Consider the following 27,085-nt stretch of genomic DNA (forward strand, 5'->3'; position numbering starts at 1 on the left):
AGTGGTGCAGGATGTGGGCTGTGAGCACCCATTGAGCAAATGAGCATTGCAAATAATAGCAACTGTAAAGGTTATTCTCTCCAGGCCCCTACCACATGATCAGACATTTCCTGTACTCTGCACACTATTGCTGCATTCTCTCATATTTTTGCTCCTTCCTCTGCATTTTCCTTTATGCTAAGAGCAAAATGTCGATGTCCACCCACTCTGCCTCCTTTAGTAGTACATTCTACTGATTGATGCTGTGAGCTCGCCCATTCTCTTCATGCTCCCAGTAACAGTCGCCCCCCCCAAAGTTTGGGAACCTCTGCTTTAAACAAATATTCCCCTCACTTTGCTGCTTTTCTTTTCTCTAACCACATTCAGCTCAAAGCAAGAGTTCAATTTTCACGTAATGAATGATATGGGTTTAAGCAGAAGGCAAAAAAGGGGGAAAAATATCATGTCAGCTTTGCCCAGTTGTAGCACTTTTGCATCTGACCCAGAGGATTGTGGGTTGGAGCCCCACATTGGGGTTTGAGCTAAACTAGTCTGGCACTGCATTGCAATATTATCAGAAGTCCAAAAGCAAAATACTGTGGATGCTGGAAATCTGGAATAAAAACAGAAAATGCTGGAAATACTCAGCAGGTCAGGCAGCATCTGTGGAGGAAAATGCAGAGGAAGGAGCAAAAATATGAGAGAATGCAGCATTAGTGTGCAGAGTACAGGAAATGTCTGATTATGTGGTAGGGGCCTGGAGAGAATAACGTTTCATGTCGGTGACCTTTCATTAAACCTGCTGAGTATTTCCTGCATTTTCTGAATTTATTTCATGAACCAAAGCTGTCGTCTGCCTTGGTGATTCAGGTGGATATTAAATATCCACGATACTATTTTAAGAGCTGGGAGAGTTTTGAGTCCAGACGAATGTTCCTCCTCCAATTAATACCAGGAAAAAAAGTAATCATACATTTCTGCTATCTATGTCTAGATGACCAATCATTCACTTCAAACTCTCTGAATTTTCAATGTGATCGGCACTACATACATACAATTAATTTTATTATTGTACTGAGGCATGTGTTACCAATACAACAGGACAATTTCGAGGGCCAAAACTATAATTTTAGTAATAGCTAGTCACCCTGTCCAAAACAATTGCCAGCATTTTGTATAAGCTAATGATTTTATGATTACCTGCTGAACCAAACAGAGCAAATTGCAGACATTGGTTCTCCCGCCAAAACGAAGTTAACTAAAGTAAATAGACAACCCCAAAGTAATGTACAATGGGATTTCGATAAATACATTCCACATCCAGATGTCAAATTGTGATCTCCGATAATGTTTATTACTCTCGTCGGAATCCAAAGTGCCTAAAACTGTTGCATGCACAGAATAAACATTTCAGCAAAAATCCCTTTGTCCAGTTGCAAATGTAATAAATCGCAGTGTTACGAAAAGTACATCGTGTGCTGCTGGACAACAAACCAATGCTGTCCATTGTAAATCAAAGCTCCATATAAGGTATGTTTAGAGTGGTTGGACCCTGCGGTTGGGATTGGATGATTTGTTTTTGAAAGGCTGCGTTAGAGAAGTGTTTCTCTGGTGTCAGGAGCCGACTTCCGAAGTCCGGTAAGTGCAAACCTGTTGGAAAGAGGTGGCTGGTAGATTAGGTTGTATTTCGCCCCCCCCCCCCCCCAAACTCATCTCCATATATATGAGCAGGTAAGAGACAGTTATTTTCTGAAGAGGGCATAATATACCCGACACTGCTGCGCCCAGGACACTTTATTGAGCACCACAAGCTTGGGACACGCCACTCACCAACTCGTGGCAATCGCCAATCTAGATCTGCAGCACTTTCCCCGCTCAAACTCGCTTCTTGCAGTTAGGCCGCGCAACTTCAACAGATTTTTATCCAGGTGATAGCAGACCGACTGGAAGTCTGGAAAATAAATTGAGTATTTTTGCCCATGGGTTATATTTTTTACCTTCACTTAAGTAAGGTGTCACCCTGAAACCGCTACTGCAAACCAGAAGAATGACTTCTGTACTTGCGTGACAACCCGTAGCAATTTTTGTGGGGTTGTGTTTTGGCGGAGTTTGCTCATACAAATATGTTTTATTTAAACGTGTTATGCTCCTTGTCACCCGCAGAATGACAAACTCGAGTGCACGCACGAAACTTGTGCGTAGATCCATGTTGATTCTCGTCTAATAGCACCATTCAAACATTTAGCCCCACGTTTAGAAAGCTGAGCTTAGGGTAAGATGTTCCTTTGCTCACCATATAGTCCTGTACTGGCTAAGACCCAACACCAGGGGAGACGCGGGTAAATCAATGCATATATATATTTATTTTATCTATCTCGCATTCCCTGTGTGTGCAATTGCCCCAGACTCTTCCCGCTTTACCCCCGGAAAAAAAACCTCAAGCGTGCTAAATTTAGCATCCCCTTTCAGAAATTTCTAAACCTGATACTACAAAAAACCCGCACTTTTTCTGTAATTTATAACTCCGGTTAATACAAAATGTAATTAAAAAAATTATTTACCAAATTGTATAATATGTTCCAGTTTAATAAAAATCGTGGAATCTTGAGTAATAAAATAGATTTTCACTCAGTCACTGGAAACTAGTGGCCCCAGTCAAAAACGCGGACTCGGGCTGTTTTTCAAGCTGTGAGCTTTTTAAAAAAAGTATCAAGTGCTGTTAACTTTCAAGTTTAGCATGTATGATTCCTTTTTACTTTACATGAAGTATCTGTGTAATGTTGATTAACAAACATTTATCTGGGCAGTCACCAAGTGGTGAATATAATTAGCATGTACCACTGCAGTATTAATGGCATCATTTAATCAGGACTGCTTAAACAGAGTTTGCACATCACAGTTGATCATCTACATACATTGTGTAGGGACCTTTTAGAAGGTTTTATAGCTAGGGTTAGATGAAGTAGGGTGGGAGGAAGCTCGTGTGGAGCTTGAACACCAGTATAGACCAATTGGGCCGAATGTCTAGTTCTGTGCTGCAAATTATATGTAATTTAACTGGTTTCTGCCAATACATTTCTGTTTTCATGATTCAGGAGGCAAATTAACAAAAAGTAATCTTCCTCCTGCATTTGAGGGAGAGTGAAACTACATTTTCTATTTTCGGAACAAAATTAGGTCTGGAGATGTGGATGTATTGCATTTGTGATGTGTTACATGCTGAATTTACCATGCTGATAACACTGGTTTGCCAGTGTCTATTGACACCACTGTGTCAGCCATTGGACTGGATTTTGCAGTGGGTAATGATGGCGAACTGACCGCAACTTCAGGATTTTAGCGTATGCGCATCTAAACTGGCAAAGTCGCAGTCAGTCATTCACTGCTCCGACACAGGCTGTGCTGTGGAACCTCCCCTAATAGCTTGTAAAACTTGAGCTTTCCTGCGCTAATATTGCATGTTAAATACCCCATTAAATGTTAAATCTTGTTGGAATAGGTGTAACTTGGGGTTTAACAGCGTATTATTGCTAGACAACCGTTCTATCCCTGAAAAACTAATTTTCATATTTGTGGAGTGTCAAATTTCTCCATTATAAAAATTAAAACATTTTTAAACTTAATTTTTTTTTTAAGTTTGTTAATATTTTAGCCTTACCCCCATGTGAAAGTCTTAATCTTTCTTTTGCTCTTAACGTTTTTTAAAAGTGCAGATAAAAGCTGTTTTTCATTTCCTGGTTTGCTGTCTGAGAATTTTTCAATGTGATTGGCTACTTGGACAGTTTGTGACATCACTGCAGCTCACTACATTCAATTGCACGTTGCGAAAAGCCAAAAATCTTGCTTCAGAGATTGCAAAAACTTTGTGGGCAGCTTTCTTCGAGGTCTGCAGTAAGCGCCTTAGCCAATGAGTTACATCGTGTCAGCCAATGAGTTGGAGGTGAGGTGGAACTTATGGCAGGATTCAGCAAACAATGTTTAAATAGTGCACTACTGCAGTCTACAGAATTTATTGAAAAGGTTATAAACTACAACAAAGGTGAGAGAGAGAAACTAGGAAATTATAGAGCTATTTTGGGGAAGTTATTGGAATCTATAATTAAGGACAGAGTGACTCAGCACTTAGAGAAATTTGAGCTGATTAGAGAGAGCCAACATGGATTTGTAATGACTAGGTCATCTTCAACGGATCTAATAGAATTTTTTGAGGAAGTAACTATAGTAGTTGGGGAATGTCTATGGATATAGTTTATCTAGACTTCCAGAAGGCATTCATTCCACACAAGAGACTGTTAACTAAAATTAAAGCTCATGGACAAATTAAAGGGCAAATTATTGACCAGGTTAGGAGATTGGTTAGGCGGAAGAAAACAGAGTAGGGATAATGGATATGTACTAGAATTGGAAGGAAGTGTGCTGGGACCGCAACTATTCACTATATTTATTAATGACTTGGATAACACAATAGTGAGCCTTATAATCCAAGTTTGCTGATGGCACAAAGATTGGTGGTGTGGTAAGTAGTGTAGACAGGAGCATAACATTACAAAGAGACATTAATAGATGAAGTGAGTGGTTGAAATTGTGGCAGATGCATTGCAATGTAAGTAAGTATGAGGACATGAATTTTGGACCAGAAAAGGATAGATCGTGGTATTTATATGGTGAAAAGCTAGGAACAGTGGCAGCCAAAATAGATTTAGAAGTCCATGTACACATATCACTAAAATGTAGTAGTCGGTACTAAAAAAAAATCCAAAAGGCAAATGGACTGTTAGCTTTTATAACTAGAGGGCGATAATATAAAGGGGAGGATGTTTTGCTACAGCTGTGCCAAGTCCTTCACATCTGGAGACTGTGCAGTGTTCTGGGCACCACACTGTCGAAAGGATATATTGGCCTTGGAAGGAGTGCAGCACAGATTCACCATAATGTTATCAGGGCTCTAAGGCTTAAATTATGAGGAAATATTACATAAATTCTGTGGAATATAGAAGGTTAAGGGGTGATTTGATTGAGGTTTTTTATAATTTTGAAATAAATTGATAGGGTAGATACAAGTGGACATAACGTTAAAATCAGAGCCAGGCCATTCTGGAGAGATGTTGGGAAACACGTCTTCACACAAACGGCTTGATTTTTGGGTGGTTTGCGACCGGGTTTTTGCCGCGTTTTGATTCCGCGGTGAAAACCCGGTCACGATCCTCGGTTCCTTGTTTGCAGCGGCGCTTGGAATCACCGCTGGGGAGAGCTGCAACGCAGTTGTAATGACTCGACTGCATTACCATCCGAGTTTCGGCACTCCCCCGACCTGTATGCCCCGCCCAGAAGACCACCAGATAAAACCTAGCGATGCAGCCCTGCCAGCAGTGGTAAGTTGGAAAACCTGAAAAAAAAGGTAAGTTAAAGATTTTTTTTTGCAGCGATTTGTTAGGTAAAGGTCTTGGTAATGTTTTTTGAATTTTGTTTTGAATTTTATTTTTCCTTTTCTCCCCCCACCCTCCCAGCCGAAGGCCCCTCTCTCACAGCGCTCATGGCCCTGCACTAAAGTAGGCGAGGATCGTGTTTTTGTGCCCCGAATAATTGTGCACCGCCTCTCTGTGATGGACATCAAGTGCCAAAAGTTAGGCCTTAAATCAGTAAGGCAGTGAAAGCGGTAATTTTCACATATAGCTTACGTTTTCGCCCAAAAATGGAGAAACCCGAAAATCCAGCCCAAAGGGTGATGCAAGTGTTAGCTCATTTAATAATTTAAAATCTGAGATTGATAGATTTATTTTTAGACAAGGGTGTACATAGAAACATAGAAAATAGTGCAGGAGTAGGCCATTCGACCCTTCGAGCCTACACCACCATTCAATCAGATCATGGCTGATCATCACCTCAGTACCCCTTTCCTGATTTCTCCCCATACCCCTTGATTCCTTTAGCCGTAAGGGCCATATCTAACTCCCTCTTGAATATATCCAATGAACTGGCATCAACAACTCTCTGCGATAGAGAATTCCACAGGTTAACAACTCTGAGTGAAGAAGTTTCTCCTCATCGCAGTCCTAAATGGCTTACCACTTATCCTTAGACTGTGTCCCCTGGTTCTGGACTTCCCCAATATCGGGAACATTCTTCCTACATCTAACCTATACAGGCCCAGTCGATCCAATCTCTCCTCATATGTCAGTCCAGCCATCCCGGGAATCAGTCTGGTTTTAAAGGATATGGGGCCAAGGCAGGTGGATGGATTTTGAGATACATGCTCTCTCTGAATGGCAGAACATGCTCAAGGGGCTGAATGACCTACTCCTGATCCTATGTAGGTTCAAGCCCTACTCCAGAGACTTGAGCACATAATCTTAAGGTGGCATTTCAGTGCAGTATTGAGGGAGAGCTGCATTGTCGGAGGTGCCGTCTTTCAGATGAGAGACTCTGCCCACTCGGGATGTAAAAGATCCCATGACACTATTTGAAGGAGAGTGAGTCTGGTGCCTTGGCCAATATTTATCTCTCAACCAAGATCACTTGAGCAGATTATCTTATTGCCGTTTGTGGGACCTTGCAGTGCACAAGTTGGCTGCTGTGTTTATATACGTTACAATAGTGACTACTTCTCAAAAGTACTTCATTATCTGTAAAGCATTTTGGGACATCCTGAGATGATGAAAGGAGCTTTATAAAGGCAAGCTCTTTTCAAAGTTGCTTTGATTGAATATTGCCTTCTTATTTCAGTAAAAGCGAACAAAATCTTAAAAAAGGAAACTCAACCTAAGAAACCTGGCAATTCAAAGAAGTGCTTCCCTTCTCCCTCCGAGCTTGATGAGAGTGATCCCCAAGGCAATGCTATGGATGTATACACGAGGAGCCGACGTCTTACCAGACCGCCACCAAAGTGGTGGGTGGTTCAGCATGCTAACAACCATCCGCAAATGAGATTGAAGACAGATTATTTGCCAGCATTCAATGCCAGTTTACAAGATGGGATGGCAGAGGCTCAGTCTTTGAAATCACAAATGAAGAAAAAGCAGATGGTTTTGAAAAGAAGTGCTGCATGTGCTCAAACAAAGACTTTGCAGACTGAAGTGTGTAGTTCAGACAAACAAACGTTTGAAGAGGATGTTTTTGAAAATGAGTGTTCTCTGGATAGTCCACCACACAGCCAGTCAAAACCCACAAGACAGCAGAGGACAGCTAATCAACAGGACAATCATTCTGGCAGGGTATCAGATAAGAAGCAAAGTAGAAAACGAAAGTATGCTTCTGCGCCATCCATACCAAAAAAGCGATTGTTTCCTGAGGCTGAAGAAGAAAAGACAAAACCCTCTGACATGCACCTGACCAAAAAACAAAAATCTATACTGAAGCAGAAGGTGCACAATTTTGATGTGCACAATGAAAATGAAATGGAAGAGGAGGAGGAGGAGTACAGTCCCCTTTCAAGACCTGCACATGTTTGTGCAACTTCAAGGCAAACTAAGGACTATATTACATCCTTACCATCCAAGCCAACATCACAAAAATTCTTTCGAGAATCTTTAGCATCCTTTGGTGCAGCTTATGTTGACAAGACTCTCCAAAAATCCGCTGATGGACTTCCTGCAATTAGCAAGGTGTCCTCAGGGACTCCAAATCGGATTGTAATGAGCCCTAGAAATTATGGCACCGTGAAGTACCGAGATAAAACTGTCCCTTCTCAGCATTATGAACAGACACCGGATGAGAGTGAGGAGGATAACGAACCAGAACCCAGTACTTCTGTGCAAAGAAAGAGAACTTTAAAGCAAGGACTTCCCTGCAGTGGTGTGTAAGTACGCAAACTTGTTCAAGGATTTAAATGTTGTAATGAATGTGCTTTAACTCGAACCTTTAATTGTTGTGTTTGTGGGATTAACCAGCAATGGAACAATATCCTGAGAACTGGTGAATATTGATCTACAGTGCTTCTGCATGTGTTAAATATGCATTATTGGTTTAAACAAAAATTGTAGGAATTAATAATGTTTACATCTGCATAGAAGTAGCTTACTTGTGATCATTGGAGCAGGGGGTGGGTGGTGATTGTTGCGAATCGGCAGGCGGTGTTTTCAGAAAATAATTCATATAATATACACCCCTTTCATGTAGGTACGTACAGTTTTAATATATGCACAGAGGTAGAGTTGAGAGCTACTATTTTTACACATGTACTGCTTAATATTCCAACATAAAAATCATTGTAGTCTGCTCATAATTTCTAATTTTGAGTGTTTCAACAGTGCCTTCACAAAGGAAGACACACATAACCTTCCAGAAATACTAGAGGACCAAGGGTCTAGCGAGAAGGAGGAACTGAAGGAAATCCTTAATAGTCAAGAAATTGTGTTAGGGAAATTGATGGGATTGAAGGCCGATAAATCCCCAGGGCCTGATGGGCTGCATCCCAGAGTACTTAAGGAAGTGGCCCTAGAAATAGTGAATGCATTGGTGATCATTTTCCAACAGTCTATCGACTCTGGATCAGTTCATATGGACAGGAGGTAGCTAATGTAACACCACTTTTTTAAAAAGGAGGGAGAGAGAAAACATGTAATTATAGACCGGTTAGCCTGACATCAATAGTGGGGAAAATGTTGGAATCAATTATTAAAGATGAAATAGCAGCGCATTTGGAAAGCAGTGATAGGATCGGTCCAAGTCAGTATGGATTTTTGAAAGGGAAATCATGCCTGATAAATCTTCTAGAATTTTTTGAGGATGTAACTAGTGGAGCGGACAAGGGAGAACCAGTGGATGTGTATTTGGACTTTCAAAAGGCTTTTGACAAGGTCCCACATGAGATTGGTGTTCAAAATTAAAGCACATGGTATTGGGGGTAATGTATTGACGTGGATAGAGAACTGGTTGGATGACAGGAAGCAGAGAGTCGGGATAAACAGGTCCTTTTCAGTATGGCAGGCAGTGACTAGTGGGGTGCCGCAGGGCTCAGTGCTGGGACCCCAGCTATTTACAATATACATTAATGATTTAGATGACGGAATTTGAGAGTAATATCTCCAAGTTTGCAGATGACACTAAGCTGGGTGATGGTGTGAGCTGTGAGGAGGATGCTAAGAGGCTGCAGGGAGAATTGGACAGGTTGGTGAGTGGGCAAATGCATGGCAGATGCAGTATAATGTGGATAAATGTGAGGTTATCCACTTGGCAAAATCATGAAGGCAGAATATTTTCTGAATGGCAGATTAGGAAAAGGGGAGGTGCAACGAGACTTGGGTGTCATGGTACATCAGTCATTGAAGGTTGGCATGCTGGTGCAGCAGGCGGTGAAGAAGGCAAATGGCATGTTAGCCTTCATAGCTAGGGGATTTGAGTATAGGAGTAGGGAAGTCTTACTGCAGTTATACAGGGCTTTGGTGAGGCCTCACCTGGAATATTGTGTTCAGTTTTGGTCTCCTAATCTGAGGAAGGACGTTCTTGCTATTGAGGAAGTGCAGCGATGGTTCACCAGACTGATTCCCGGGATGGTAGGACTGACATATGAGGAGAGACTGGATCGACTGGGCCTGTATTCACTGGAGTTTAGGAGGATGAGAGGGGATCTCATAGAAACATATAAAATTCTGACGGGACTCAACAGGTTAGATGCAGGAAGAATGTTCCTGATGTTGGGGGAGTCCAGAACCAGGGGACAGAGTATAAGGATAAGGGGTAAGCCATTTAGGACCGAGATGAGGAGAAACTTCTTTACTCAGAGTCGCTAACCTGTGGAATTCCCTACCGCAGAGAGTTGTTGAGGCCAGTTCGTTAAGATATATTCAAGAGGGAGTTGGATATGGCCCTTACGGCTAAAGGGATATGAAGAGAAAGCAGGAAAGGGGTACTGAGGGAATGATAAGCCATGATCTTATTGAATGGTGGTGCAGGCTCGAATGGCAGAATGGCCTACTCCTGCACCTATTTTCTATGTTTCTAATATGTTCAAAGATGTTTTTTATTTTTAGGCCTGTTTTTAATAAGAGTGGGCCGGGGCCAAGTGCGAAATATGAAGAGCAGACAGATGCAGGTGACAATAGGAACTTTGATCACGAAGAAATGATGGGTATGAGTAAAGCTATACTGCCGAAAATATGGTTTTCTTTAAATGTGAGAAGTAACTGCAAAACATTCTTTCAAAAAAATTCTTGCCATTATAATATTTTGGTGAAGTGATCTCTTCCTTTTCTAGCCCTCTGCTCTCTCACCCAAATGATAATTTGTGTGTGAATATAGGAATTGTTATAGATTGCTCAGTCTTTTTTGTGGGGGGGGCGGGTAGGGGGGCCGGAAGGAAAGGACCATCACAACTGAACCTTGACTCTGTCCTCGTCTGATGGTCACTCAAGTGCACTTTCCAGCAGGGTTCACTAGATAGCAGTCAGGAGTGGAAACTGGGCCCAAGTTTCAGATGTTCTCCCAGAATGGCGCACTCAGAGGCCCGCCTAATTTTTAGAATAATAAAACGCCTAAAACTTGCCTCGCGATTCTCTGAGTCCAGCAGGCCTGTTTCACAGTCAACGCAGTGCAGCACAAGCAGCTGTGGGTGAGCTACAGCCCTGGGCCAAAAAGAGTGCCGGCAGCTGCGCACATGTGCAGTAGCTCCTGGCCTTCCCAGCGCGTCCTGTCCCCGGGCAACCCTATCCCTGGATGAAGGGACGTCGTGATGTTTGCTGCCCTATTCCGGGCCGAGTGGCCTGCCTGCCTCACCGTCCCTCACCTCGTCGCTACTGCCCTTGCCTCCTTGGCGGCGGGGCCCACCCAACCAGTACCTTTTCGGCGGCGGGGTTTGCCAGAACTCCTCCCCGGTGCCCCCGAACGGATAGGTGCTGCAGTTGGTGAGTAGAAACGTAAAATTTTTTATTTATTGATTTTTAAAATTTATTTATTTATTGGTTGATTTGATTTATTGATTTATTTATCATTTATTATTGATGATGGCTGTTTATTGGTAAAAGTGCAGTGTTTAATGCTTTGGAAAATCCCTCTAACTTCCCCCCCTCCCTCTCTATTTTTGGCTACCTGCCTGCGCCTAATTCTGAAGTGCATGCAAGGTTTTTCTGAGCGTACAAAAGTCGACACTTACTCCATTCTAAGTTAGTTTGGAGTAAGTTTTCGCTGCCTAAACTTACAAAACATGCGTAAGTGGCTGGTAACGCCCCCTTTTGGAAAAAGAAACTGAACTAAAATGACACTAAACTAACTCATTAGAACTGGAGCAAACTAAATGCAGAGAATTGCAATTTCTAAGATACTCCAAACTAAACTTGGGCCCAGTGTCTTAGTACTTTTTCCTTGCTGGCTGGTGGAGCAGAGCCATTGTAGTGATCCCTACTACCACTCTAATAGATAATAACTGTAAATTATGAATCAGACCTGGGATCTGTTCTGTATGGCTCAGCTCCATTGAATGCTTTGAAAAGTGTTTCTTTGGAGAACTGTCCTTTTTCTAAAGTTGTCAACGGCGGTTTCCTTGGCTAATACTTCATTGCACCTCCATGTTGTTCACTGCACCTTATGTCAGTGGCTGTGGTTCTGCTGTGCTCCTCCTCTTTTGGTCAATGGCAGCTTCCAGTTTTTAAAAAGTTGAATATAACACATTTTTCCCAGTGATTGACAGAACTGAAATCTGTTTGTACTGTCTTCCAAAGTTACATGACTTTCAGAAGTGTGATCATCTTCACAAAAAGGCCAGCATGTAATAGTTCTTCCATGAAACAGATCTTGGACTCCTTCTCTAAACTTATTGTCCAGGTCAGACAGAAAATGTACTTGAAGCCAGCAGATCCAATGGGCAGAATTTTAACTTGGAGGTAGGTGTGGGAGCTGGTGAAGGGGGCTGGATTGCGGTTGAGAACAATTTTGCCTCTACTTTGTGGTCACCTTAAGCACACGGACCCTTTAAATCCTCCAGCGACAGCTGCTGGTGAGGGGTCTGCGCAGGATCTCCTGATTAGTGTGCGGCCATGTACCTTCGGCGTAACATTGGTTGGGAAACCTGGGAGAACGGGATTCCCTCAGGGCATGCTGAATTTAATGACAGGGCGTAATTAACATTTTTTCCCCCTGTTTTCCCTCCTGCCCCTGACAGCAAGCCAGATTGAGGGACTGGCTGGCTTATTGCATGGTAGGTCTGCGAGAGCAGGCTGCAGGCTGGGGAGCAGAGAAGGGAGGGATTGATCGGAGGGGGGACTGGAAGGGTGGGAGGTTGGGGTAGGAAGGCCAAGATCGCGTTTGGGGGAGAGGGGGCGTTGGAAGGCCAGCATCCGTGGACCGGCGGGGATGTCATTACACTTGGTCCCTTCATCTAAGTCATTAATATAATTGTAAATAGCTAAGTGAGACTCTGTCATCAACGCGAGTGTCCTCGACTCCATCTTGCAGCATGCTACCCGCCACCGTCTCAGCACAACCCCAGCCTGGTACGAGGTAGAAAAAGCCATCCATCAGCTGAAGAATAACAAGGCACCAGGAGCAGATGGAATTCCTGCCAAAGCACTAAAGCATAGCGAAGAAGCATTGTTGGCACGAATACATGACCTCATTTCTCTTATCTGGAAGGAGGAGAGCATGACAAGAGATCCCGGGGACGCCGTAATCATGACCATCTTCAAAAAAGGGGACAAGTCCGACTGCGCTAATAGCAGAGGAATCTCTGCTGTCAGCCACAGGGAAAGTCATCACAAGAATCCTCCTCAATCGTCTTCTCCCTGTGGTTGAAGAGCTCCCAGAATCGCAATGCGGATTCCGCCCACTAACTGGAACAACGGACATAATCTTCACCGCGCGACAACGACGAGTGAAATGCAGAGAACAGCACCAACCCTTGTACATGGCCTTCTTTGACCTCACAAAGGCTTTTGACACTGTCAACCGTGAGGGATTATGGAATGTCCTCCTCCATTTCGGCTGCCCTTAAAAGTTTGTCACCATCCTCCGTCTGCTCCGCAATGACATGCAAGCCGTGATCCTGACCAACAGATCCATCACCGACCCAATCCACGTCCGGACCGGGGTCAAGCAAGGCTGCGTCATCGCACCAACGCTCTTTTCGATCTTTCTTGCTGCAATGCTTCATCTCACCCTTAGCAAGCTCCCCACTAGAGTGGAGCTAAATTATAGAATAAATGGGAATCTGTTAAACCCTGCCTCCAGGCCAATCCAAGGTCGTTCCATCCTCTTGCCATTGAACTACAGTATGCAGACGACGCTTGCGTCAGCACACAATTGAAGGCCGAACTCCAAGCCACCGTCAACACCTTCACTGAGGCGTACGAGAGCATGAGCTTTACACTAAACATCTGTAAGGTGGTGGACCATTAAACAGCCAACGGGAGGAGGCGGCTCCGTGAACCATCCTCAATGATTGTGGAGCCCAACATGTGAGTGTAAAAGACAAAGCCGAAGCGTTTGCAACCATTTTCAGCCAGACATGCTGAGTGGATGATCCATATCGGCCTCCTCCTGAGGTCCCCACCATCACAGAATACAGTCTCGAGCCAATTTCATTCATTCCACGCGATATCAAGGAACAGCTGAACGCACTGGATATAGCAAAGGCCCCGACAACATCCCGGCTGTTGTGCTGAAGACTTGTGTTCCAGAATTGGACACGCCTTTAGCCAAGCTGTTCCAGTACAGCTACAACACTGGCAAGTGTGCTATTAAGCGACACTTACTCACCAATAACCTGCTCACCTATGCCCAGTTTGGGTTCCGCAAAGACCACTTGGCTCCAGACCTCAATACAGTCTTGGTCCAAACATGGACAAAAGAGCTGAATTCCAGACATGAGGTGAGAGTGACTGCCCTTGACATCGAGTGCATTTGACCGAGTGTGGCATCAAGGAGACCGAGTAAAATTGAAGTCAGTGGGAATCAGCAAACTCTCCACTGGAGTCACACCTAGCACAAAGGAAGATGGTTGTAGTGGTTGGAGGTCAATCAACACAGCCCCAGGATATCGCTGCAGAAGTTCTTCAGGACAGTGTCCTAGGCCGAACCATCTTGAGCTGCTTCATCAATGACCTTCCCTCCAGCATAAGATCAGATGTGGGGATGTTCTTTCATGACTGCACAGTGTTCACTGCCATTCGCAACTCCTCAGATAATGAAGCCGTCCATGCCCACTTGCAGCAAGACCTGGACGACATTCAAGCTTGGCTGATCAGGGCAAGTAACATTTGCGACACTCAAGTGCTACACAATGACTATCTCGAGCAAGTGACCAATGCTCAATCCCCAACCATCAACATCCTGGGGGGTCACCATAGACCAGAAACTTAACTGGACCAGCCACATAAATACTGTGGCAACAAGAGCAGGTCAGAGGCTGGGTATCCTGCGGCGAGTGTGTCTCCTCCTGACTTCAAAAAGCCTTTCCACCATCTACAAGGCACGAGTCAGGAATGTGCTGGAATTGGATGAGTGCAGCTCCAACAACATTCAAGAGGCTCGACACCATCCAGGTCAAAGCAGCCTGCTTGATTGGTACCCCATCCACCATCTTAAATATATTCACTTCTTCCATCACTGGCATACCATGGCTGCAGTGTGTACCATCTACAAAATGCACTGCAGCAACTCATCAAGGTTTCTTCGGCAGCACCTTTCAAACGCACGACCTCTACCATCTAGAAGGATAAGGCAGCAGGCGCATGGGAACGCTACCACCTCCAAGTTCCCCACTAAGTCACACACCATCCTGACCTGGAAGTATATTGCCGTTCCTTCATCGTCGTTGGGTCAAAATCCTGGAACTCCCTCCATAACAGCATTGAGGGGGTACTTTCACCCCACGGACAGCAGCGGTTCAAGAATGCAGCTCACCACCACCTTCTCAAGGGCAATTGGGGATGGGCAATAAATGCTAGCTTTGCATTCTGGAGAAGTGTGAGGTGATGCATTTGGGGAGGGCTTTTAATAAAGCAAGGGAATACACAATAAATGGTAGGATGCTGAGAAGTGTAGAGGAACAGAGAACTTGGAGTGCATGTTCACAGATCCCTGAAGGTAGCAGGCCAGGTAGATACGGTGGTTAAGAAGGCATACGGAATACTTGCCTTTATTAGCCGAGGCATAGAATACAAGAGCAGGGAGGTTATGCTTGAACTGTATAAAACACTAGTTAAGCCACAGTTAGAGTACTTACTTGCAGTTCTGGTCGTCACATTTACAGGGAAGATGCGATTGCACTAGAGAGGGTACAGAGGAGATTTACGAGGATGCTGCCATGAGGGCTTATGGAGCGTCGTCCTCCTCCAATTCGGCTGCCCTCAAAAGCCTGCTTCATGATGACATGCAAGCCGTAATCCTGACCAACGGATCCACCACAGACTCAATTCACGTTCGGACTGGGGTCAAGCAAGGCTGTGTCGTCGCACCAATGCTCTTCTCGATCTTCCTTGCTGCAGTGCTCCATCTTGCCCTTGGCAAGCTCTCCGCTGGAGTGGAGCCAAATTACAGGACAGACGGGAATCTGTTCATCCTCCGTCGCCTCCAGGCCAGATCCAAGGTCGTCCCATCCTCCCATTGAGTTACAGTACACAGACGATGCTTGCGTCTGCGCACACTTGGAGGCCGAACTCCAAGCCACCGTCAATACCTTCACCGAGGCATACGAGAGCATGAGCCTTACACTAAATATCCGTAAGTCAAAGGTAATCCATCAACCTACCCCCGCTACACAGCACTGCCCGCCCCCCCCCCCCCCCCCCCCCGGGTTATCCAAATCCATGACGAGGCTTTGGACAAAGTGGACCATTTTCCATACCGTGGGAGCCCACTGTCAACAAGGGCAGACAGCAATGACGAGATCCAACACCGCCTTCAGTGTGCCTGTGCAGCCTTCGGTTGCCTGAGGTAGAGAGTGTTTGAGGACCAGGACCTCAAACCCGGCACCAAGTTCATGGTCTACAGAGCAGTAGTGATACCCGCCCTACTATATGCCTCAGAGACATGGACTATGTACAGCAGGCACCTCAAAACACTGGAGAAGTACCACCAATGCTGCCTCCGCAAGATCCTGCAAATCCATTGGCAGGATAGGTGCACCAACGTCTGTGTTCTCGCTCAGGCCAGCATCGAGGCATTGATCACGCTCGATCAGCTCCGTTGGATGGGCTACATCATCCGCATGCCTGACACGTGACTCCCAAAACAAGCGCTCTACTCGGAGCTACGACACGGGTAACGAGCCCCAGGTGGGCAGAGGAAATGCTTCGAGGACACCCTCAAAGCCTTCTTGGAAAAAGTGCAACATCCCCACCAACACTTGGGAATCCCTGGCCCAAGACCGCTCTAAGTGGAGGAAAAGCATCCAGGAAGGTGCTGAACACCTCGAGTCTCTTCGCCGAGAACAAGCTGAAAGCAAGCGTAGTCAGCGGAAGGAGTGCGCCTCAACCAAAACACCCCACCCACCTGTTCCTTCAACCGCCGCCTTCCCCACCTGTGATAGAGACTGTAGGTCCTGCATTGGACTTAAGTCACCTGAGAACTCATCTTTAGTGTGGAAGCAAGTCATCCTCGACCCCGAGGGAATGCCTAAGGAGAAGAAGAAGAAGGTATAGCCACTCTTAGGGTGCCTCCAAACTACTCCCACCAGTGTTTTCTGCCCCATGTTATTGGATTGCCTCCACCCATACTGATTCTATTTCCTTATCTTCAGAGTCAAGATCCTTTCTCATTACTGTTCTTATGTCATCCTTTATTATCAGGGCAGACTTACCCCTCTAACCCCCTTTTCCATTCTTACTATCTTTTTGAAATGTCAGTACCCTGGAATATTTAGTTCCCAACCTTGGAACCATGTCTGCAATGGCTATTCGATCAAACCCATTTATCTCTACTTGTGCCACTAATTTATCTATCTTGTAGAAATGCTTTGTGCATTCAGATAAAGAGCCTATAATTTGAACATTTTAACCATTATTACCTGCTATCACCAAATTTACTGATGCACTATTACCATTAAACTCTCTCCCTTCCTGTCACACTCTGCTTATCTTTACCCAAATCACTACACAGCTCCATTACCTTGACTTTTCTCTTTAGATTTCTAAATTTCCTCTCACCTGACCGCTTCCCTCCTCCCATTATAGTTGAAAGCACTATCTACAGCCCTTGTTAGTCGATTTGCAAAGACACTGGTCCCAGCCTGGTTAACGTGGACCCTGTCCCAAAGGAACAGTTCCCTCTTCCCTCTTTCCCTAATACTGGTGCCAGTACCCCATGAATCGAAACCCTTCCTCTCGCACCACTCTGTCCTGCATTTAACTCTTGATCTGCTTGTCCCTATGCCAATTTGCGCGTGGCTCAGGTAACAATCCAGAGATTATTACCTTTGAGGTTTTGCGTTTTATTTTGGACCCTAGCTCCTCAAACTCTCTCAGCAGAACCTCACTACTAGTTCAACCTATGTTGTTGGCTTTGCGTGGACCACAACAACTGGATCCTCCCCCCCCTCCCACTCCCAATTCTTCTCCAGCAGTAAGGCGATATCCTTAACCCTGGCATTGGGCAGGCAACAAAGCTGTCGGAATTTCCGGTCATGGCTGCAGAGAACAGTATCCCCCTGAATATACTGTCCCCTACCACTGCAGTGTTCCTTTTCAGTTCCTCCATTTGAATGGCTTCCTGTACCATGGTGCTGCGGTCAGTTTGCTCATCTACACAGACAGCGAGATCCTCGTACCTGTTCGATAAGAGCAAAGGTCAAAACTCTTCCAGCACTTCATTTGGGCTGTCCTTACCTGCCTGAGTCGCAGTCACACCCTTCTGCCCCTGCCCACTAACCAGATCTGTACCACTACCTTACCTTGGGTGTGAATGCCTCATGAATTAAAGTGTCCATGTAACTCTTCTTCCTCCCCCCCACTCCCCCACCCTGATTTTCCCCATAATGTCTGCACTTCGGACTCCAGCTCAACAACTCTGAGCTGAAGTTCCTCGAGAAGCAGGCACTTAATGCAAACGTGCTCTCCACAAACTCCCACGTGCTGCAGTTGCTGCACACCACCTGCACTGCCATCCCTATAAACCTTGTTTTATTTTTTTTAATTAATTCAATTTTACGTATTTAATTAGCTTATAATTTAGTTTTTAGCTAATTACTAGATCTAGTTTAAGTTTATAGGTCGATTAGATTCAATAGTTACCTGTAACACAAAGTACTACAAAGATTGGAGGCAGAAAGCAGCGCTTCCTTCCCCCTCTGCTCCGAATTCTGCTACACTCAATTCCCAATTTTAACACTTTGGAAGCACTCCGTTTAAGACCACTCTGTGCAGATCACTGCTGGCCGCCCGTCCCCCATTCCGCCTCGGTTAAAACCGTAAATCGGCGGGTTGGGGTTGGTATTTAGATTTCAATCATCTTAACCTCCCACCAATCCAAACCTGCTGTAATTTTGGGGTTAAAATTCCCCCAGTGTGCCTGTCAAATTAAAGCAGGCTCCTCTGGGTATGTGGAAGGTCTTAGCCCTGATCTAAACAGCCTCGGCAGGTTGGACAGCAGAGAGCTACTAAGAAATTATTTACTCTCCAATATTAACTCAGTTGCTGTCCTCTGGTTTTGGTGGAGACTCCGGCAGGGGACTGTATCCGACAAGTTGAAATAGTAGGAGCTTGTCTGATTGTATTGATTTGTAATTGGAAGTTGAACTACTCTCAAAGAATGAGGAAAACCACATCTGCAGTATGTTCCACTTATACTCTCTTTTTCTCCTCCAGACCTCGATGATGCCAATGAGGATGACAGTTATACAAAAGAAAGTACCAGTGAGAAAAGTGGACAATCCAACACAGGTCTAAAGCACATACTGGTTATAAAACAGCAAAAATGCATTGAGTTACTAGTGGTACTATTATCTGTTTGACTTAATTGGTAGCACTCTTGCCTTTGAATCAGAAGGCTGTGGGTTTTGGCCCCATTCCAGGACTTGACTACGTAATCGAGGCTGACATGAATGCAATACTGAGAAAGTGCTGCATAGTCCAAGGTGATGTTCTTTTTTAGATGACTCAGTCCGATGATTCAGATGAATGTTGAAAGATCCTATGGCATAGGATCTTTCAACATTCATCTGAATCATTGGACTTTCAAACAGGAGCAGGGATTTGTCTGGTTTTCTGACCAATGCTGTTTCCTCCATCAGCAGTGCCAAAGCAGATGAGTTGGTTTATGCACCATTCTAGTTTGTGGGATTTAGCTGTCTGCAAAACAGCTGCTGTATTTTCCTACATAGAAATCAGTGCATTTTGAAGTAAATTATTGTAGATCTGTGAAGCACTTAAAATTTGTTTTGTGATAAGATGTTATATAAATGGATAGGAACAGGAATAGGACATTTAGCCCCTTGAGCCTTATCTGCCATGCATTGAGATCATGGCTGATCTGTGACCTAACTCCATATACCTGCCTTTGCACCATGTCCCTTAATATCTTTGAATAACAGAAATCTATCAATCTCCGACTTAAAATAAACTATTGACCTCACATCAACTGCCACTTGCAGAAGGGAGTTGTAAACATCTACCACCCTTTGCATGGAGAAGTATTTCCTAATTTCACTCCTGAAAGGCCTGGCTCTAATTTTTAGGCCATGTCCCCTAGTCCTAGATTCCTCATAGTTTCACGCTGTTTACCTTATCAGTTCCCTTTAATATCTTTTAAACTTTGATCAAATCACCCCTTAATCTTCTAAATTCCAGGGGATACAGCCCAAATTTCTGTAATCTCTTCTCATTATTTAACCTTTGGAGTCCAGGTATCATTCTAGTAAATCTACGCTGCACTCCCTCCAAGGCCAATATATCCTTCCAAAGGTGTGGTGCCCAGAACTGGACACAGTACTCCAGGTGTGGTCTAATCAGGGCTTTGTATAGCTGTTGCATGAATTCTACCCCCTTTAGAAAATTCCATGAGCCTTTTTGATTATTTTCTGTATCTGTCCATGACATTTTAATGATCTATGTACATGGACCCCTAAGTTTCTTTGGACCTCCATTGTTTCCAGCATTTAGAAAATAAGCTGAACTATCCTTTTTTGGTCCATAGTGGATGACCTCACACTTACCTACATTGAAATCCATTTGTCACAGTATGTCCCACTCACATGTATCTTTGTAATGTTATGCTTCCGTCTACACTGCTTATAATGTCGCCTACCTTTGAGTCATCGGAAAACTTGGATATGTGGCTCTCTATCCAGTCATCTGTTAATAAATAGTGAATAGTTGCGGTCCCAACACTGATACCTGTGGGACACCACTAGTCACATCCTGCCAATTAAAGTACCCGCCCATTATCACTACTCTGTCTCCTGCTGCTCAGCCAATTTGCTAACCAGGTCAATAATTTGCCCTTTAATTCCGTGAGCTTCAACTTTATCTAACAATCTCTTATGAGGGACTTTATTGAATACCTTCTGAAAGTCCATATAATCTTGTGTGGCACCTTATTGCCTTTTGAAAATCCAAATGTACTACAACCACTGAATACTTCTTATCTATCGTGCTAGTGACATCCTCACAAATCTCAGATTTGTCGACCACAATTTCCCTTTCATAAAACTGTTAACTCTGCCTGATCATATTATGATTTTCTAAATGCCCTGTTACCATGTAATAATGCTCAATTGTAGCATTTTCCCTTCTACTGATCTCGGGCCAACTGGCCTCTAGTTCCCTCTTTTTTTTTCTCCCCATCTCTTGAATAGCGGGGTTAAATTTTCTACCTTTTCAATCCATGGGAATTGTTCTAGAATTTAGGGAATTCTGGAAAATCTAAACCAATGCATCCACAACCTCAGCAGCCACCTCGTTTAAAACCCTAGGATAAAGGGATTTTTTGGCTTTTCGTTACATTAATTTCTCCAGTACTTTTTCTTTACTAATAATTAGTTTTAAGTTCCTCGCCCTCATCAGATTGGTTCCCAATTATATTTTTGTGTCTTCTACTGTGAAGACAAATACAAAATACTTATTTAATGTCTTTGCCATTTCCTTATTCTCCATTTTAATTTCTCCTGTCCTTGCCTATAGGGATCCACGTTTACTTTTTGATAGTCTCTTCCTTTTTACATACTTGTAGAAGCTCTTGCAATCTGTTTATACTTTCTTGCTAATTTACTCTCATTTTTATTACCTTCCTCTTTATCAACTTCTTGGTCATCCTTTGATGATTTCTAAAATCCTCCCAATCCTCAAGCTTACTATTTTTGGCAACATTGTGAGCCTCTTTCAATCTAATACTATCCTTAACCTCTAATTAGCCATGGTTGGTTTCATTGTGTAGGTGCCCTGTTATCTTAATAACAATGTTCTGACCAATAGTAAATCTCTCCAGTGATGTACTTATTAAAAGTCACCAGCTAGCTATCGGAACTTGCTGATTTTTGGGGGGAAACTGGCTAACTCAATCTGTGGAATATAATTAAACATCTTCATACAAAAGAAAACAAGTAATTTGCTTTCAATAATCTGCAGTGGAAAGAAATCCAGTTGCATAATGGTTATTCTCTTAGTATCATAAATTAATGTTTGGATCAGCCTTAAAATACTTGCTATAACGCAGGCATTAAATAAAGCAGTGGATAGTGGAAGAAAAAAAAATCTTAGCCATTTAGAAGGCTACCACTAGTCCATATCTGACTTGAGAATTCATTTACATTTGGGGCTTTACCTGAAGTGTGTGTAGGTGTCCTGAATTTGTCATCTTTTGTAACACGATCTTGAGATCTAGGCCTAGAATTTCCACTCCATTTCTGCCGGTTTTCTCAGCAGTAATGCTCGTTTTTGGCAGAAAAGCACCCGGCGAAAATTTCCACTCCATGTCACAGAGTTCCGCCGGCGGTTTCGAAATACCGCTGGGGAATGGACTGCCGGTGTGCACCGTTGAAAAAACCCACTACCACCCAAGTCTGGACTTAGCAGTGACCCATAGGTAAGATTTTAAAAACTGCCGACGAAAAGCAGCCGGAGCTGGGTGGTAGGTAAGTACTCCTACAAAAAAAGGTAAGTTAAAGTTTTTTTTTAAATTATTTTACAGCGAAGTTGAAAAGGATCCTGAGAAAGTGTTCTGATTTATTTGTATTTTGGAAAAAATATTTTTTGGGTTTTTCCCCCCCCATCTAGGCCCAACCCGCAGTCTCAGTCTAAATTTGAGTAATTGCCACCCATTTTGATTAAGAACCGGCCAATTCGCCCAGGATCGTGTTTTCTGCCGGGAATCTGCGTGTAAGACCCATTTTTCATGCCGGGTGGTATTTTTTGGGGTTTTTTTGTGCAATTTCTCGCCATTGTTAATTTAAGAATCTTAGTGGATTTTTGGTCGGCAATTCGGTGGTGGTGGATTTTATGGACATTTTAGCCCCTAGAAACGCTTGTAAAACTCAAAAAAAAAAATCGTTTCGGATACTCGAGATCCCTTGTAATATATTTTTGTCAATAGTCGATACCAAACGCACACCTTCAATGTTCGAAACGAGTTGAAGGAGCAAAGAGATCTAGGGGTACAGGCACACAAAAATTCAAAAAAAGATTTACAAGGATGATACCAGAACTGAGGTTATACTTATCGAGAAAGACTCAGCAGGCTGGGACTTTTTTTTCTAGAAAAGAGAAGGCTGAGGGGTGACCTGATAGAGTTTTTTAAGATTATGAAAGAGTTTGATAGGACATATGTAGAAGAAATGTTTCCACTTGTGGGGAGCCCAAAACTTGGGACCATAAATATAAGATGCCCACCAATAAATCCAATAGGGAATTCAGGAGGAACTTCTTTACCCAGAGAGCTACCATGAGGAGCAGTTGAGGTGGATGGCATAAATGCATTTAGGGGAAAGCTAGATAAATACTTGAGGGAGAAGATTGTACTGATGAAGAGGGGTGGGAAGAGGCTCGTGTGGAGCAGAGATCAGTTGGGCCAAATGGCCTGTGTCTGCTCTAAGTTCTATGTAAGCAGTTGATTCTGCTGCTACCACACCAGAAAGGGATTATTTTACCATTGGTTTGCTTCTTCCACAGTTTATTCATGACTTTGGAAAGTCTTCAAATGTTTGATAATATAATCTAAAAATAATAGATTTTGAAAATGCAAGTCATTGTTGTCTCTGTCTTCCTGGGGTTGAATAATGATTTTATTGTTTAACTTTTATCTCTTTCTTTTTAACTTTGAATGCATATTTTCACTAAGTTGAAGTGCAGTAATGACAACTCTTGCCAATTAATTGTAAGATGCACGATTTTTAATTTAAAAAAATTGTCCCAACTTGCGATCTTGCAAGTCAACTGTAAAAATTGCTGATTTTCCGTTAGAATTTCTTGCGCCTGTGCAGTTCCAGTTTAATGACGTGACATCATATTCAGCAACTTCAGCTTCTTCCATGTGTTCTGTGATTTTTTTTTTGTTTGGTTTGTTTTTGAATGTAGAGGGGGTTTGGGGGCTAGAGGAATTAATTTAGTGATAAGAGTCTGATTCAATTCTGATCTGGTTTGGATTTAGATAGTTTGAATGCTGGTTTAATTTTCAGGAACTCTGGGCACCTCTGACAATTAGAATCTAATCCCGGAACGTGGGAAGGAAGAGGCTATTCTCCGGCTGTGTTTCTTTCCTAAACCACTCTCTTTATACCGCACTGTTCCTAGAGGGCAGGATAAGTGAGCATTACGCACGCACAGGACCTGTGTCCTTTACATTACTTCACAGATGTACCATTCAATTTTTCAACAATAAATTGCATTTATTTAATGTAGAAAAATGTCATAAGATGCTCAGAAAATGGACATCGAGCCCGTGGTGGGCTATAGGGAAGGAGGGTTCAGAAGAGGATGGATTTGGAGAAATGGAGAGGTTGACAGTGGGAGGGGTTTACAGAGATGGTGAAGATACAAGTCCATGAAGGGATTTATGGATGACAATTAAAAAATTGACGCAATGGGTACGAGGGGAGGATGCAATGCTGCTGTGATTTTTTTTTGTCCGCCGACTGCCGTATCAACCCGACAATTATGCCCCCGGGTTTGGCCATGTCAACAGGCAGCCTGGTACCCCTCTTGGGTGCCAGGCCGCTGGCCCGCCTGAAACTTTCCCTAATGGCCCAGTGGGCCGAAGTTTTTAAATTGCGGAGGGTCTCCTCTTCAATTGAAGGGGAGAGCTGTGGTGACGCAGCGCTGTGATGACATCATCGCAGCGGTCACTCTGCACCGCCCTCAACTTCCGGCCCTCAGGTGTTGCCACCGCCCAGTTTCCGCCCCTCAAGTGTCGTTACCGCCCTCATTAAGAGCGACTTCCGGATCCAAGGAGAAAAAAAACAACAAAGAGCCGACTGTTGCTCAAGAGGTGACCTGAACCGCAGCTGCAGTAAAAACAATCGAAACGGGGTGGGAGCGCTGTGTTTCGGGTGGGGGGCAATTTCTATCCCCTCGTGTTGTCTATATCTTGTGGTTCAATAATTCAATGGTGAGAACTTTATAAAACATTTAGTTGTATTTCCGCTAACCAATTTCTTCCCGTTTCTATTGCAGCAAGCACCATTGATCAAACTGATACAGATCCAGGTAACTTTTGTATAATTATAAAAGTAATTGTCATATTGTAACATTACTGTTACAGTTGCTTGATTTTCTCAACTTACTGACTAATGTTTGCCCCCATGCTGTCTAATCCCGAAAACTAAAAGATTGAGTACGGATATGTTGTTCATCTGCACTATCCTAAGTTGGTGTGACAGATCAAACCAGATCACTTTTTTTCTTAGCCCAGTTGCAGCCTAGATTAGCTTCTTCCAAAACTAAAATTAGATGTAGATAGCATTGAGCATTAGGAGCTATATTGCACAGATAAAGTATGTATTTTGTTAAATTACTGCAGTTTCCCTGAAGCCCATGGTTTGGGTGGGACAAGGCAGATGGGTTGGAAGAAACTGATGCCCAAGTTAAAATTCTAAACTCTCTTTGTGGGATGAATGCAGTTCATTTCACTGCATTGTACAATATATATAGCAATGACCTAGTGCTGTTGACCAAGCTTCAAAATTTACAATTGGCATTAATTGGTGTTCCCTTTGATTTCATGGACTGCGTGGTCATATATTGTTATCAAAAAATTCAGTTACAGAAACTAAAGACTACATCAGTGCAGCTGCAAATTCTAAATCAGATGGAACATAATTTGGGTGGCTGTTTGTCTTTCCAACTTCCAGATGCAAATTAACTTATCTAAATGAGAGATTCACTGGGACATTGTTTCTTTTAAAGTTTGCCGTCATACAAAAGCATATAAGCGCATCCTGACCAAACGCCGGCTACCTGAATATTTTGTTCTGGTGTGTTTCTATTCTTTTTGTCTTTATTAGCAGAAGTTTGTTCTGTTGCTTGCATGTCTGGAACGGTGTTCTTCCTTTAATCTTTTCATGTTCATTTTTGTTCAGAATCTTTAATCTTTTGCAATGTTTATCAAATTTTACAATTTTCAGGGGGTTTAACTTCTGTTCAGTAGTTGACATTAACTTGTTTTGGGGGTAGTTTATTTAGTACTGTAGCATGCTATACATCAAAGTAATTGAAAATGACTGAAATTCACAAAGACAAAAAACAATATGGACAGGAGTTTCCACTAGGTTGTGCAGGTTTATTTCAACGCAATTCGCCCAAAATCAGCCAAACTAACGCAAAAGATCGTGGAATTTTAAGTACAAATTACGTTCAGCAGAAATTGAGTATCTGCAATCTTTTACATTCGTTTAAAAAAGATCGTGTTAGAAACCGGGCCTGCCCAAACGACTCCCAAATCGAATTCGAAATTGGGCCTGCCTAGACGAGCCCCAGATCGAATTAATCATCATGGCGAGTTTCCGCTAATTGCAGCCGTTTGCGGGCCTTTGAGGACGCTCTTAAAATAAAACTAGTTCTTTTGGGCACAAGGACACTAATAGGCACGTTTTGAAAGCTTTTGAATATAATTTTTTTCCCCAAGTTATTAAAGTGACTACTGTACACCAATATAACTAGAAAATGGTTCTGTATACTTTTTTAAAATCGGGTTACTCACAGATGGTGGACTAGACACTGATTAAAATGCTTGATTATTGTGATAAAACACATTTTCAATAGATCGAAGAATATTTCTTTAAACAAATTAAAAAAAAATAATGTTCTAAAACAGTGCCTGAATTGCGCTGGTTCGTGGGAAATTTTGGGGGCAATTTCCACCATTGGGCACCATTTTTTGGGGGCGTAATCGGTCAGTTGAAATTTTCCCCAAAGTTTTGGTCAGCGGCAGATTTTTTGGCGGCAAATATTTTGGCGTTGGTCTGCGTTGAAAAGGGATTCCGCGCCATTTATACCAGTTTCCCTAGCAACGATTTTTTTCAAAGCGGTGCAGAAATACCTTGGGCCCCATTGTTTAAAAAAAGCCTACCTTAAGTTAAGGAAATCGGCGCTGACCCGCTGCAATCCCTGGCCGAAGGTCTTTCACGCCAGACTGAAAAACAAACTCTAGGAACATTGAAAAATAAACTTGCAGAAGAGCCTTTTGCATTGTCACAGAAGAATTTAAAGCAGCCTTGCTCAAAAATGCATTACTTAAACTTCAGATGGACTCTAATTTGCCGATTTTCATTGATGCAGAAGATTTTTTTTCCCAGCGCATGCGCAATGAGGGTTTTTAAAAAACTAATGCACAGTGATTTTTCTGCGCGCACCACAAGCTCCGCCCGCAGAATTGTCTTTGGGTAGTGCGGCGCTAAAACTAACCTGCTTTGTGGGAAGTGCCGGGGGGTTTTTTGCGCTTGGGGCGGGGGTGCGGGAAGAACGTTTGTTATCGTACGCGGGCGCCAGAAGTCATGATTGTGGAGAATTGGAGCCTTTGTTTGGTGACATTGAAATGAGCGAGTGGAAATTGAGGAGGTAAAAGCACTTGTCAAAACTAGCCCAGTTTTGGGCACCATAAGAACAAAAGAACATAAGAATTAGGAACAGGAGTAGGCCATCTAGCCCCTCGAGCCTGCTCCGCCATTCAACAAGATAATGGCTGATCTGGCCGTGGACTCAGCTCCACTTACCCGCCCGCTCCCCATAACCCTTAATTCCCTTACTGGTTAAAAATC

The 27,085-nt window shown here is 43.3% G+C and overlaps 1 protein-coding gene across 3 annotated transcripts in view; it reads left to right on the forward strand.

Annotated features, from left to right (window-relative positions):
* LOC139268258 (centromere protein C-like) overlaps positions 1 to 27,085 on the forward strand; it is a 159,838-nt gene that overhangs the window by 118,092 nt on the left and 14,661 nt on the right. For 2 of the 3 annotated variants that reach the window (XM_070886314.1, XM_070886320.1), the window contains exons 12-15: positions 6,703 to 7,774; positions 9,948 to 10,045; positions 18,708 to 18,782; positions 24,504 to 24,536. In XM_070886314.1, coding sequence (XP_070742415.1) covers positions 6,703 to 7,774; positions 9,948 to 10,045; positions 18,708 to 18,782; positions 24,504 to 24,536 — 1,278 coding nt within the window. The remainder of the gene's footprint in view (positions 1 to 6,702; positions 7,775 to 9,947; positions 10,046 to 18,707; positions 18,783 to 24,503; positions 24,537 to 27,085) is intronic. The other variant, XM_070886326.1, reaches the window with a different exon arrangement.

The sequence above is a fragment of the Pristiophorus japonicus genome, chromosome 1 (genome assembly GCF_044704955.1).
Source record: "Pristiophorus japonicus isolate sPriJap1 chromosome 1, sPriJap1.hap1, whole genome shotgun sequence".
Taxonomy (NCBI): domain Eukaryota; kingdom Metazoa; phylum Chordata; class Chondrichthyes; family Pristiophoridae; genus Pristiophorus; species Pristiophorus japonicus.